We start from the raw sequence: 14,418 nt of genomic DNA on the forward strand, positions 1-14,418 counted from the left end.
TATTAAAATTATTTTAAAACTATCAATATAAATAATTACATAAAAAATAATATAATAATATTATTACTATTAATTAATTAAATATCATTACTTTAAATATCATTTTAAATACTATATCACTATAAAATAGGACAATTATATTTTGTAATATCATCACACTAAAATTTATTTATATCATCACATCAATCAATATATTTTATTTTAACTAATTAATTATCAAGCAATACATCATTATTACAAAAACCAACTTACAACTAAACATCAATTCGAGTAATTACATTGATGATGTCTAAATATATAGGTGAGACTAATTCATTAATTGCGTAGGTGGAGACGGTTTGACAAGTATTACAGAAAATTCTAGTCTCGATGGGGTTTCTTCTTCCACACCTGATATTAGAAAGTGATTCATCAATGATCGTGTCGTGGTTGCAAAGAAAATCTCAATAGCCTGGAAATTAATTTCCGGACTAAAACTTCTCGCCTGGAGTATTGGTGGGTTCCAAGGTAACTCGATGCGAATCCCCGGTGGTATGCGATAAGTTTAGGACCAAATAACCCAAAAATAATCGAAGAAAGATAGCGCAAACGAGTTGTATTGATTCAAGATCGATTCAACATTATTCTACGAAGACAAAAGGAAAAAAAATGCAAGAAAAATGTAAAGAAAAGAAAGATTTTGTGAATTAAGACGTAGTTGTCCCCTGGCACAGCTCGGCTAATCTATTTTATTTCTTCCCAAGCCATCATGTTAATTTTCGTAACGCTCGCATTCAACACTCTATTTAGTGCCACTACCTTCCACTTACTTGATAGACTAATGGTCATTTAATCTCTTCATAATGATAAGATTAGTGGCCAATAAATCCATTTTATATGATCCATCACTAAATCCATGTAACCTTCTTATAATTGCTTGTTTCATTGCCCATGAGTATCTTCTTGAATGCCATGTGAGGTCTTTTGATTTTTCTTTCAACCGGTCCAATAAGAGATTTGTAAATGTGGCTTTAATTTCTTTTGATCCCCTCTTGAGTTGTCTGCAGCCCAACGTTAATAGATTCATCTCCCCTTCTCGCCCAAACCACTAAATATTTTCATCGGTACATCATAATATTTTTTGTGTGCTAACATAATGCCCCCTATATTTCACAAAATAATGAATCCTAGACATATGAAATAATTTTTTTGAAATATATACTTGAATCGCCAAAAAAGGAACAACCGACTGACTTAGCCACAACAAAATGATAGCTCGCCACAATATGTTTCCATCCATTAAATCGACTTGGCAACCAACCGTACCAACAAATGCCTCACTAAAGTTGGTGATAACATTCAATGCCAACACCATATAGCGAATAGTGCAACTTGATCCAATCTCATCACACTCTCACTTTTTGACTTGGTTGCAATGATCAACTCAAAATTAGCATCATGAATGGAAATTTGTGCGGTCGGAAATCTATTTTAATCGACAATAGATGCTCAACCAGCTTTTTTGCCAGCATGAACTTTCTCTCTGAAAAATATTCACAACATTGGCGATCCAAGTCTTTTAACCGCCAGCGATCAAGATTAGAAAGTTTGGTGCAAATCCAGCTTGTTCCATCATGTAGCCAAGGTTTATTTTCAGCAACGTATTTTGATCCCCGAACATTATTGATATTCTCAAAGTTGGAAGGAACAGCTCAAGCCCTCTATTCTTTCTTGGCTCAAACAACATCATTGAATTTTCACTTGGTCTACCCGTCGTTGAATTTGTGGCTTTATTTCAAAGCCAGCTGCTTTTAGAATGCATTTACACCAAGCTCGTCATCGCACAACTTGCCAACTTTTTGTTTGACATCCCGCCCATTGGCTTTCTTTTTTTCTTTTACTCCAACACCGCTTCCGTGAATCACAACTTCTCCAAACTCCTTGGAAGCATCCAATGTCGAATCAAAAGTTTGGGACTGATCGGTACCCATTTTTTAGCGGCGATTGGGTTTTCAACGATCGAGCACTAATTGGAACCAGTTTTCGAATGATCGCTTTGGCGACTGCTCACAAACTTGATCACCTTTCATTTTGGACATTTGGTGATCAACTCAAACTTTTTTCTACTCATGGCGACTCGTGATTTGCTCAAATCCTTTCATTGTCGCCCATCTCCTTTCGCCACAGCCCGTTTGGTGACCAAGTTGAATTCTTTTCTCCCATAGCAACTCGTGACTTGTCTAGATCCACTCACCGCTGCCAACCCGCCCATTTGGTGACCATATTGAACTATTTTTTTTATCATGGCGGTTAATGACATGTTCTGATCCTTTTGCCGCCACCCATTTCCTCTCGCCACATCTTGTTTTCCCACCTTCTCGGGCCAAATATTTTGATTGATCATATGTTTTTTCCAACATGTGCCCATTTGAAAATTTTCATCCAGCCTTTTCCTTTGGAGGCGTCTCTTTTGCGTCCATGTCAAGTGTTTCGGCCTTTGAACCATCGACGCTTCATAGTTTACAAACCATTCATCCAATAGTGATACAATTGACGGTTCCTCATTGAATGATGACGAATATTCACCTAATCAACAGTGGTAACATTGTAGGCATTACCATTTTTCTTAGCACCAACTTTCACAACCATTGCCGATGGGTGCAAATGATCTTTTAGCATTGGCCTATCCGCCAACAATATGACATTCATACCTACCACAAAAGAATTTCTAGCTAACTCTTTGTCTTGCTTTTCCTGCGTAACAAAATTCTCATCGTCAAAGATGATAAAAGGCTTATTAACCGGCCTAATTGATTGACGGCCTTTATTTCATTTATCATTTGCTAAGTCCGAATGGTGCAAGATATAAGTTGTTGGAAATCGCCGAACTCCCACAAAACGAGCTTTTCATTAAGTTGTGGATGCATGTTTCTCACCACTATATACATCGCTTGAGTATTCGGAATTTGTATATTGTAGTGATTTTTCAAACGTCGAAAGCGCTCAATATACTCGTCTACCGGTTAATCAATTTGTTGTTTTGCATTCATCAAATCAATCAATGTAACTTCAATCGTCGGGCTACAAAATCGATCGTGAAATGTCTTCTCCATCTCTTTCCACGACCATATGGAGTTTGGCGGTAGCGCTGAATACCAATTAAATGCAACTCTGGTTAGCGATAGAAAAAACATTTGAAGTTTATGCCAATCGCTAGCTTCGCCACATTGTGCAATAAAATGACTTACATGCTCCATACTGGAACGTCCAACTTCTCCCGAAAAAAAGAGTAAACATAGGTGTTTCAGTGTTGCGTGGCAATGACATCATTTTTCCTACCCAATCGAGGTAAGGTCGACGATATGATGGTCGATGAATTGGGCATAGGTGCTGCCCAAATACTCCACGAACAGTCTCCATCAATATTGAGGATTGATGGTGGTTTGAAACACCGGAGGGGCTGGTGGACCGACCTGCTGCCCCCAAAATGTTGTACTAGCGGCGTTAAGGCGCCTGCTGGAAAACAATTTGGCGGCGGCACCTCATGACATGTCGGCTGAAAATAATTGGTCATTTGTTCATCAAATTTCCGCTGCCCCCCAATTGACCGATGCTCCAAACCCGGAGGTTGAAATAAAGGCATTATACTAGCAATGTTATGATTGCCGACCAGTGGAAGAATTGACGAATGCTGCCCCTGTAATTCTTGTTGTAAGTAATGATTGCTAGAACCATTGAATGCTTGTTGCTCCCCAAACGATTGTTGTTTTCGTGCTACTCCTTGCCCCGGGAACAAACTAGTTGCATTTGAATTTCCATGAGTGGTTGTATATATTGCCTGCCCTATAAGTGTCCTACCAACGGCGTTAATATCACCTATTGGCGGAATGATCAACGGTGGCGATTGGGAAAAATTGCCCCCGGGAGCGCCATATTTCCGTTGCTTTCCAATGAATTGATGTGGTGGAGTAGCCTCTTGAGAAAAAAATAAATTTCTCGCCTCTACTCCAGAACTGATCATCGGAATATTGTATATTGGCGGTAGCGGTTGAAAAAAGTCGCCCTCAGAAGCACCAAATTGATGCTGCCCCCCAAATCCACCGGAGCTACCGCTACAATCTTGAATAGACGTTGTACTTGTTGAATGGTCCATCCGGAGTGCTTGAATCTGTCCAAATTGTATTTGTGGCATTTTTGAATATATAGATGAAGGAAAATTCGAAAAAATCACCTGATTTAGGGTTGTCATGGGCTGAGAAATGGGATCTCCACTTTGCAACGAAATTGACATCAATTGAGACTAGGCGATTGGAGAAAAATAACATCCGGTAGTTTCTGAAAATTGTTGGTTCTCCTTATGTCGAAACGCGGCCATTTCATTGCATGTGGCCGGCCGAAGAATGTCGGGCACTTGGCGCGATATATCAAACGCAAAGTTTCGAAGACTTGTTTGCATCGCTGACGATATTTCATCATGAATGAAGGCAGTCGCCATCCTCTCGGATGAACTGCTGCCCTCTACATGCGAAGCGACACCTTCTCGACGTAAATTCTTTTGAATGGATTGTTCATGGAAGGCGTCCGACAACTCGTCTCCGTTCTTTCCTTAATTCGTCAAATGAACAAATTTTTTTTTTTCGATTGTAATCGCATAGGCGTTGCGTTCCACTGGGCGTGCCAATTATGTTAGCCTGGAAAGTAATTTCCGGACTAAAACTTCTCGCCGGGAGTATTGGTGGGTTCCCGGGTAACTTGATGCGAATCCCCGGTGGTATGCGATAAGTTTAGGACCAAATAACCGAATAATAATCGAAGAAATACAACGCAAACTAGTTGTATTGATTCAAGATCGATTCAACATTATTCTACAAAGACAAAAGAAAAAAAATGCAAGGAAAATGTAAAGAAAAGAAAGATAATTTTGTGGATTGAGATGTGGTTGTCCCCTGGCACAACTCGGCTAATCTATTTCATTTCTTCCCAAGCCATCATGTTAATTTTTGTAACGCTTGCATTCAACACTCCATTTAGTGCCACTACCTTCCACTTACTTGATGGACTAATGGTCATTTAATCTCTTCGTAATGATAAGATTAGTGGCCAATAAATCACTAAATCCATGTAACCTCCTTATAATTTTTATTGCCCATGATTATCTTCTTGAATGCCATACGAGGCCTTTTGATTTTCCTTTCAACCAGTTCGATTTGTAAATTTGGCCTTAATTTCTTTTGATCCCCTCTTGAGTTGTATCCGGCCCAACCTTAATCGATTCATCTCCCTTCTTGCCCGAACTACTAAATATTTTCTTCGGTACACCAAAAATTATTTTCTTCGGTACACCAAAAATTGTTTTGTGTGCTAACACCATGGAGGTTGGATGCCAAAGTCCACTGTAATATTTAGTTTTTTTTATTTTTTTTCGCGCATTGCAATTTAGGGGAAGTGACTCACATTTTCAGAGAAAGAAACTGTCTTGCCGACGGTCTGGCGAAGAGAGGGGCTAAAGGTGGATCAAATCTAGTTGTTTGGATGTGACTGGGGATTGGTTATGATGTTCAGGCTGGATTCTTCCTTCCATAGTTTGTTCTATTACAGATGTAAGAGGCTGCTTTGCCCAAATGTCATGTGGACGAGGGGAAGAGATCTTTGTAGTCGGAATATAATGTAGAGAATTGATTATGATGCATCTGAGATATCTTAATAAAATTAGTTGAGGTTTGGGATGAGTTATGTGAACCTAATTCTGAGATCAGGACATCTGAATGTTTATTAATGCTGAACTGGTATGCCATAAAGTGTTTGCTATATGTTGGAAATTGATGAAGATCTGTGGAGTTAGATTGAATAATCTGTGGCCAAATAATCCTCTTCTTTCAGTGTTTGGATGGAGGATCATATAGGCAGTATTTTAGTTAGTTGTTTCTTGAGGTTGGAAGTGATAAAAGTGTTTGGGTCTTGATTGATATTTGTGTGCATACATGATGGAGTTAATGAAAAGGCTATTAGGCGCAGAGAGGTTGGAGTTTAAATTAGGGTAAATTATATAACATATTTTACTAAAAATGCACAAAATGCGTAAAATTCTTGTGTTAATAGAAAGTTTGCATGAACCACCCTCTTGTCCAAAATTGATGTTTAGTTCGAAATAAAGACCTAAATTGCGTAAATTTACAAATAAAAAACGTAAAATATCTTAAATAATTTTTTTAAAAAATAAAATAAATAAATAAATAATTGATCAATCATTTATTTTTATAATTTTTATAAAAATCAGACAACAATTTGTCTCCAAAAACTATAAAATGAAGGATTAATAAATTATTTATTTATTTATTTAATGCAAAAAATTATTTAAGATATTTTGCGCTTTTTCGCAATAAATAAAACACAGAGTGTTTTGTACATTTTTACTAAAAGCACATGTGAGTGTTATATAATTTATGCTTTAAATTATTGTGGAGATTTGTAGGCTTGAATTTTGGTTGAAATGAGAATGCAATAAAATTGGTTTGCTTCTAAAGAGGAAAAAAAAAAAAAAAAACATGAATTCAAATATCTTAATTGAAAAAAAATATATCTTAATTGAAAAACAAAATTCAAATTAAACAAAAAACAAAAAAAAAAAAACAAAAAAGTTTAACTCAACTCAAATTCTAATTTGCAATTAAATTCAGTTTAACTGTTGATTTTTTAATGTTTAAGTTTTGATTTAATTTTTTATTTAAATTTATTTTGATATAATAAAAAAATAACAATATATATTTAAATTATGTAAACTGAATAATTATGATTTGAGTTTTAAATAATAACTAAACACATTCTAAACAAATACACCCTATGTTGAATTTGTTTTTTTTAAGGGATCGTTCTTTTATTATTTTATAGTTTTTAATAAAAGAATTTTTACCCACAATTGCTAATAAAAATAATTTATTTAATAAAAATATATATATTTTCAAAAACACTTCATATTTTTAATAAATAATCATAAAAATCACACAAAATATATAATATTAAAAACCTGTTGAGCACGACCTAAAAAAAACACATTAACCTGCCCATTTAAGGAGATATGTGTATGGGGATTAGGGAATACAATTTTATTATTTATTTATACACTCCCTTCGTTCGGGTCTTATTTATTTATTTATTTATTTTTTCTTTTTTATATGGATTGAGCATATTGGATCTTCTGTACCATTATAATTTTTTTTATTGTCCTATCCTCACACACATAATGTGTATGCATACACAAAATACATATTTGTTTTTATATTTTCTAAAAACAAAATAGAAGAATAGGAATCTTCTAAAATCCCCCAAATATGAGATCACATGTCCCAAAAATAAATCATATTCCTCTATTCCTCAAACAAATATGTATTTTTAATTTTTAATTTTTAATTTTTTACTAAAAATTAATTTTTTACTTAATACTCTCTCCGTCATTTAAATCTATGCTCACTTTTTTTTTTGAGTTGCCATCGAAAAATATTCTCATTTTTTTTTAAGTAAAAAATCATTCCATTTTTGTATTTTTTTTTTATTACAAAAAAAAAATTAATAATTATTACTCATTTTTATTAAAACTTATGTCAAATCAAATAAGCACACATTTGAATGATGAAGAGAGTATGTCAAATCAATATTTATTTATTTCACATCAAAAATATAATTTTAATTTAAAAGTTTACTATTCAAACTCAAATCTCAAATCAAACTCTCCAAATAAACACATTATTGTTTAATAATCTATAGGTCATTTTGGGCCTATACCATTTATAATATAATATATATATATATATGTTACGTCTCAATTAAAAAAGTCAAAGTGCCTTTTGAATTTTATATATAAATTAATTATATATTTATAATCATGTAAAATTTAAAAAATATTTTAGTATTAATATATAATTATTTTTATTATAAAAAAATAAATATTTTGTTAGATTAAAATTTTAATTATGAGTTAAATGTAACTATTTGGTTATGAGTCAGATTAAATCTATATCAAGTGATTTTGAAAGAACATACGTTTAGTTAAGACTAATCTGAGTATATCTTTTTTTATTTTGAAAAGATACCATATATTCTTATTTACAGAATTGTGTTATCCTTATATATTTTTATTTCAACTCTTTTCTATTTAATTTATTAAAAATTTGTATTTATCAAGTAATTTTTCCTTAAAAATCATTAATTTAATACTTTATTCGTCTTATTTTAATTGATATTTTTTATTTATAGTACAATATTTAAGGGAGTGGAGTTTAGTAACTCAATAATAGTGAATATAATATTAATTAATTTATTTTTTTATATATTGATATTTTTCAATTAAAAATTAATATATATATGATTAAAAAATTTTAGAATATGTATTTTGAATATTTTAAACCATGTATATTATTATGCAAGAAATAAAATTTTATATAATAATTAAATAAAAAAATATTTTTATTTATTTATAATTACTTTAAACTAATTTTTTTAAAACAAATATCATTATTTGTTTATTGATGAAATAGAAAGATATACAAATTTTTGAATAGATTCTATTTTTAAGAAATTAGAAATTTAATTAAATTGATTGATAAGAGATATATAAATAAACATGTTTTATGTGATCCTATATGTAAAATATTATAATTTTAATAAAATAGAAAAATCTAAAGTGAAATGATACACAAAAATAAAAAAATTGTAAATTAAAATGAAACGGAAGGTAGAACTATTTTCGTTTAAGATATCAAATTGGGCATGTTTGCTTGGGACTTTTTTCTCTTTTAACTTTTCTACTTTTTTACTAAACAAAAAATTTATCAAACTTCTAGTTTTATTATTATATTATAAAAAAAATTAATTTTATATTTAAAATATTAATTTAACACATATTTATATAAATATCAAACAACTATTTAAATTTAGGGTAAATTATTTTTTAGTCCCGTAACTGGATCCCTTATCATTTTAGTCCATGTCGCAAACTAGTCCCATAAGTGAAAAATTTTCGCTGTTTTAGTCCTCCGGCGCCGGAGACGCCCGCATAGCTCGCCGGAGGTGACGTGTCCGCCAGGTGTCCCGCTAGTGGCGGACACGTGGATTAATACTTTTTTTTCATTTTTTTAATTTTTAAATTTTATTTGCATATTTTTATTTTTTTTTATTTGGTCCAATTAAAACAAAATATTAATCCACGTGTCCGCCAAGTGTCTCGCCCTGGCGAGACACTTGGCGGACACGTCACCTTTGGCGAGCCACACGGGCGTCTCCAGCGTCGGAGGACTAAAACAGCGAAAATTTTTCACTTATGAGACTAATTTGCGACAGGTTCCACTTACGGAACTAAAATGATAAGAAGGTCCAGTTACGGGACTAAAAAACAATTTATCCTTAAAATTTTTTTATTTGGTCCATTTGCCCAGTTACGGACTAAAATAACAGTTTACTCTTTAATTTATAATATTTATATTATTTTAAATATAAAATAATATAAAAAATTTAAAATAAAAATGAACTTTTTAAAGTTAATTTATTATTTTTTAAATTTTCGAGTCTATTTCGTATCAAATTTGTTCAGGTTTTGGGTGACTTAAAACTAATTCAGGTCAACCTAAACCAGACTTTGAAAAAATTTTGTGTCCTATTCGGATCTAAAATTTCAGGTCAAATTTTGAGTTTGGGTCGGGTTCGAGTTAGATAGTTTTTTTGTTTACCCATGACTCAACCCAACACGAAAACATGAATGGACACCCCTAACTAACTATCGTATCCAACCACCTAGGTCAAAAGAATTTGGATATTCATTCATTAGACTACTTGCACAATACAATCTAGCTAAGCTAAGCTAAGCTAAGCTAGCCTTCAACCAATCCTTAGTTATTGATTGAACTAATTGAGATCGATCATTGCTCTTCACTTCAGTTTCCAAACATAAAACAACAATAATAATAATCATTCGACAGTTACCATTATGTTTTCAGCTGTTTTGCTGAGGACAACTTTCCGGATGTTTGATGATACAAAGACAGTGTGGCACCGGCGCCTCACTGTGTAGCCCGGGGCTGGCCCCTGGTATAGTTGGGGGATGTTTTCTTGGCAACATCGACTGTGATCATCCAGCCGTTGATAATCTGAAGAACAAACAGGAAGACAGATATGGGATTTTTGAAAGTATACATATTGTGTAAAGGGTCATTGCCGCTACCTGTCCATTCATTTCTCTGAGGGCAGTGCCTGCGGCTTCTTCAGTCGTGTACTCCACAAATGCGTAGCCTTTAGACCTCTTTGAAATCTTGTCCATTATGACTTTAACTGATACAGTTGGAACAGAAATGCAGACTGGATGAACAAAGGTTATGTGCATAACTTAAGTGTGTAAATCGGAACAGGACATTGTACCTTCCACGAGTTCGCCAAAGCCTTCAAATGCCGCTCGCAGTGTTTTCTCAGATGTATAGAAGGATAGACCTGCAGAGACAACAGCAATGCCATTCGAAATATTGGGCAGACATTTTGTCTGAAATAACTGAAATGAGAAATTGTATGCTTTAGATCCTCTATCACACCTTTATTACTTTGAACATATTCACTCATTCAATGTCAAGTTCTTGTGTGGGATTGTTCCTTTTGATCTTAACTCTGGGCATAAAGACTTTCCAAATGCGCCGAGCATTTATTAACACTAAAAATAACGTGGTTTAAGAACTAGAAACACTGAAAGACAATTATAATATAATCAACCGTTGTTCAGGGATCATAGTATGGGAAACACCGAATAACATCCCTGCTGCCTTTTGGCCTTATTATGTATAATCAAGGAAAATTTTACAACCAAAAAACAATTGAAAGAAGTCAAATACTAATTTTCGACAGCACTGTGGAAGTTTGGGATTACAAAAGGGTAGCCTGATGATCACTTGTATTTTACTTTAAATGCATAAAACATTCTGTGTAAATTTTATTGTATAATTCACCTGTATGTCAATAAAAGAGATGCATAAGATCCATTCATTTGTGCACAACATAGGGATTCTATGCATATTATTCATTTATAGTAACACGATATTTTAGGAACTTATGTTAAAATACCGGTATTGTTTATATAATCTAATAACATCTCAAATAGCTCTAGTCATTGTCAAACATGATCCAGATGTAACATGTCGCAAAAGATTTTACTTGCAAAGCAGCACAACGTTATCCCTAAAATAGCACAAGCAGAACATCAAATAATATTACTCATGGACAGAAGTTTCAGGTGGATGATTTTAAAGATTACCTGTCACGAAGAGCTTTTTCGTTTTGATATTGCTTAATGAAGAGGAATCTTCAGAGGCTCTAGTATTTTCACCTGCAGCATGCACGTATATTGATTACGTTCAAAATTCTTGCTGTTCAATAGTAAGTTGTTAGCATTAAGAAGGGTTATATAAATGTAATGTAGTGTGTGTGTGTCAACAGATCCTAAACCTTCTGAATCAAGACCGGGAATTTACAGTGTTAAAAAGTCTCAATCCCTTTAACAAGGTACAAGAAAATGTAAACTTGAATTATCTTTTTTCTTTTCTTTTTTCTCCAACAGAGAAAAAGAGAGACAAAACATTACATATTTGAAATAATTTGAAATCAAAAGGCTGTAAAGATCATATAAAGTAGTAATGATTTCAAGAATTAAGAAGTGCAAACCTCCATAATCTTTATCATCTGATCCAAAATTTTCGTCTGGTTTGACTGACAGAACCCCAGGCACAGCTGCACAGAATATCTATTTTAACACAAGACGTAATAAGCGTAAGGCATCATTGATGGATGCAAAACGCACTACAGACCAGTTAACTCCCGGGCACAATCATCATCCAGTTCACAACAAAAACCATAGTTGGATTGCCAGGAGACATGGTATATACACATTTGAGCATCCCTCTCACTGCAGGACAAAACAACTTCCTAATAAACATCTTAACAGGAATATCAGTGCATCGAAGTATCACTCAATGCAAGAAAGTAAACGCTTACTTCCTCAAAACCCGTGTTAGAACTTGGACGTAATAATCAACCAACTGAGCTCTCCTGATGCCTCCAATCGCAGGCCTCTCCAACCGAACAGTCCAATGTTTAGCAGTTCCAGAAGGAAACAACAATGTACTCTCATATGAAGTGGATTCAATATTAAATTCCATCTTCGAAAAACTGTAATCTTTCTGTTCAGAATCATAGTGAGGGTCTGGCCTAACTAATTTTATCCCCGGAACACCTGCAACGCATCGTGTAAGGAAATTATTTCTTTAGATTATACTCTATTTCTTTGTCACTGTCTTTTACATTTCGAAGCATAAACAAACTCAAGGACAACATCAAAACACACCAAGGCACTGCTTGCATTTAAAAACACCATTTAGAAATTCACTGCTAATGTTTCAGCTAATTGGGGGACAGGTGGTTCCAACAGCTTCTTGATTTTGTTATTAATTAAAATGATTTCATTTTTAATAATTTGATCTCTATATACACGTCTTCCCAACATCATTTTACATACTTTTGGAATTATTTTTACACACACACAGTAAACTTATCTCTTATCAAACTAGCTTCACTTCATTTCATGATTCTACTTTTAGCTTCACATAATGTTTATAAAATGTAAATGGCTGCATACTTGCTAGTTCATGTGCGGTTTCTTCATCAATGTCACAGCAGAAACCAAAATGGGAGTCACAGGACACGTCATAGATACACATTTGAGCATCCTTCTCACTGTTCAGGCAGAAACCAACAATAAGAACTCATTGTAACCACACAAGCAAAACTTCAAAAGTTTGAAAAAACGTCATATTATCTACATTAGGGCAATGGAAATCTTCAATTAAAAACACGCTCAACCAAAAGTACCAAAATATAATACCAAAACTGTCAAAGGCATACGGACTAAATATTCTGATGATTGTTGGGCAGGCACATACCTTTCCATAACACTCTGTAGTTTGCTCACATAGAAATCGATAATTCGGGGTTTATCAGCGAGTTCGCGAGGAGGGGCCTCCAGGAGCACCATCCAATGCCGATTACCATAATCAACATTGTTTTCACCAAAAGGAGCGGCCAACGGAGCCGAAATTGAACCGGCCTCTGCTCTTACCGTTCTTAATACAGAAGAAGATGAGCAACTAAGGGGAAATTGGAGGGTGTGGGTCGTAGCCTTGCCTGCATAAGATAGTCGAGGATTAACTGAAAATGTCGAGGTTACGGTAGGGTGAATTTTGACGGCGGCGGTGGTTTGTAGTGCTTCCATGACCAGGGTCGCCATGGAATGACAAGAGGATAGCTAACAAGGGCTCTTGCCTCAATTGAGCCCTTCCCGCCGACGTGTCATCCTAAAGTCAGCGTGTCGAAGGATCTAAAAAGTTAATTTGGATATTTGGTAAATTAATTTTTTAAAAAATCTTTTTGAAAAAAAATTAATTTTTGAAAAGTTAATTTACCCAATATTTTGAAAAATCTTTTTTATTTTATTTTTATTATTTTTTATTTACCCTTAAAATTTAATTATTTATTTTATACATATAATTATATTTTTATAGCGGTATTTATTAATTTTTTTTAATATATTTAATTTATTAAATTATATTTTTATTTCTATAAATTTAAAATAATTATTATTAATAATATATAAATTATTTTATTTGTAAAATATATAAATTTTTAAAACCAAATCAAATAGAAAAAACAATGATTATTAATTTATTTATATATATTAAAACAATAATTAACATAATAAAAAAAATATATATTAAAGATGATTATTTTATATTATCATTGTTTTTTAATAAAAATAATTTTTTTATATTTAAATAATAAAAACAAAAATAAATATTTTATAATTTTCAATAATTAATAACATAAATTTTCATAAATTTTAAACCAAAATGAACAAAATTAAATATTTTAAAAAATAACATATCAATGTTCTTAATAGTTATTTTATATATACACAACTAATGTCAAACAGTTGTTTTATAAAACATTTGAATACAAACCGCTAATTGAATCAGCTAGTCAAACCAGCTAATTAAATCAGCTAATAACTAACAACTAATTGAATCAGCTAACAACTAAAAACTATCGGTTAATTGTCAAACACATTTTAGTCAAAATTTTAATTCAAAACTGTGACATTTTTATCAACAAAGGAGAGAGAAAGCTTGAACAGACAGGAGATGGGCTTCTATTATTGAGCCATTGTTCGTGCTCTAAACCGAACGAGATGTAGGAAAGACATCTTATTATATCTTAGCAGGAAGCCCCGTGGTAAACACGGTATAATTACGAAAAAATTACAATGTTAATAATATATATGAACTTTTGTCATTTATTTCAAAATACACTATTCAAATTTGTTTTATTAATTTTGTTGAACACAAAAATTTAAAATAATAT

The 14,418-nt window shown here is 32.8% G+C and overlaps 1 protein-coding gene across 1 annotated transcript; it reads right to left on the minus strand.

The window, feature by feature from the left end:
* Window positions 1–9,763: 9,763 nt before the first annotated feature.
* On the minus strand, window positions 9,764–13,330 carry LOC127259732 (organelle RRM domain-containing protein 1, chloroplastic). Its single transcript, XM_051287294.1, has 9 exons — window positions 12,945–13,330; window positions 12,641–12,738; window positions 12,001–12,238; window positions 11,814–11,911; window positions 11,671–11,736; window positions 11,264–11,335; window positions 10,384–10,452; window positions 10,190–10,296; window positions 9,764–10,115 (listed from the first exon to the last, which is right to left on the minus strand). Exons 1-9 carry the CDS (start codon window positions 13,286–13,288, stop codon window positions 10,029–10,031), a joined length of 1,179 nt encoding a protein of 392 aa, XP_051143251.1. The 5' UTR covers window positions 13,289–13,330; the 3' UTR covers window positions 9,764–10,028.
* Between the last annotated feature and the right edge of the window lie 1,088 nt (window positions 13,331–14,418).

Source organism: Andrographis paniculata, unplaced genomic scaffold (genome assembly GCF_009805555.1).
Source record: "Andrographis paniculata isolate CXL003 unplaced genomic scaffold, ASM980555v1 Contig60END, whole genome shotgun sequence".
In the NCBI taxonomy this organism is placed as follows: Eukaryota; Viridiplantae; Streptophyta; class Magnoliopsida; order Lamiales; family Acanthaceae; genus Andrographis; species Andrographis paniculata.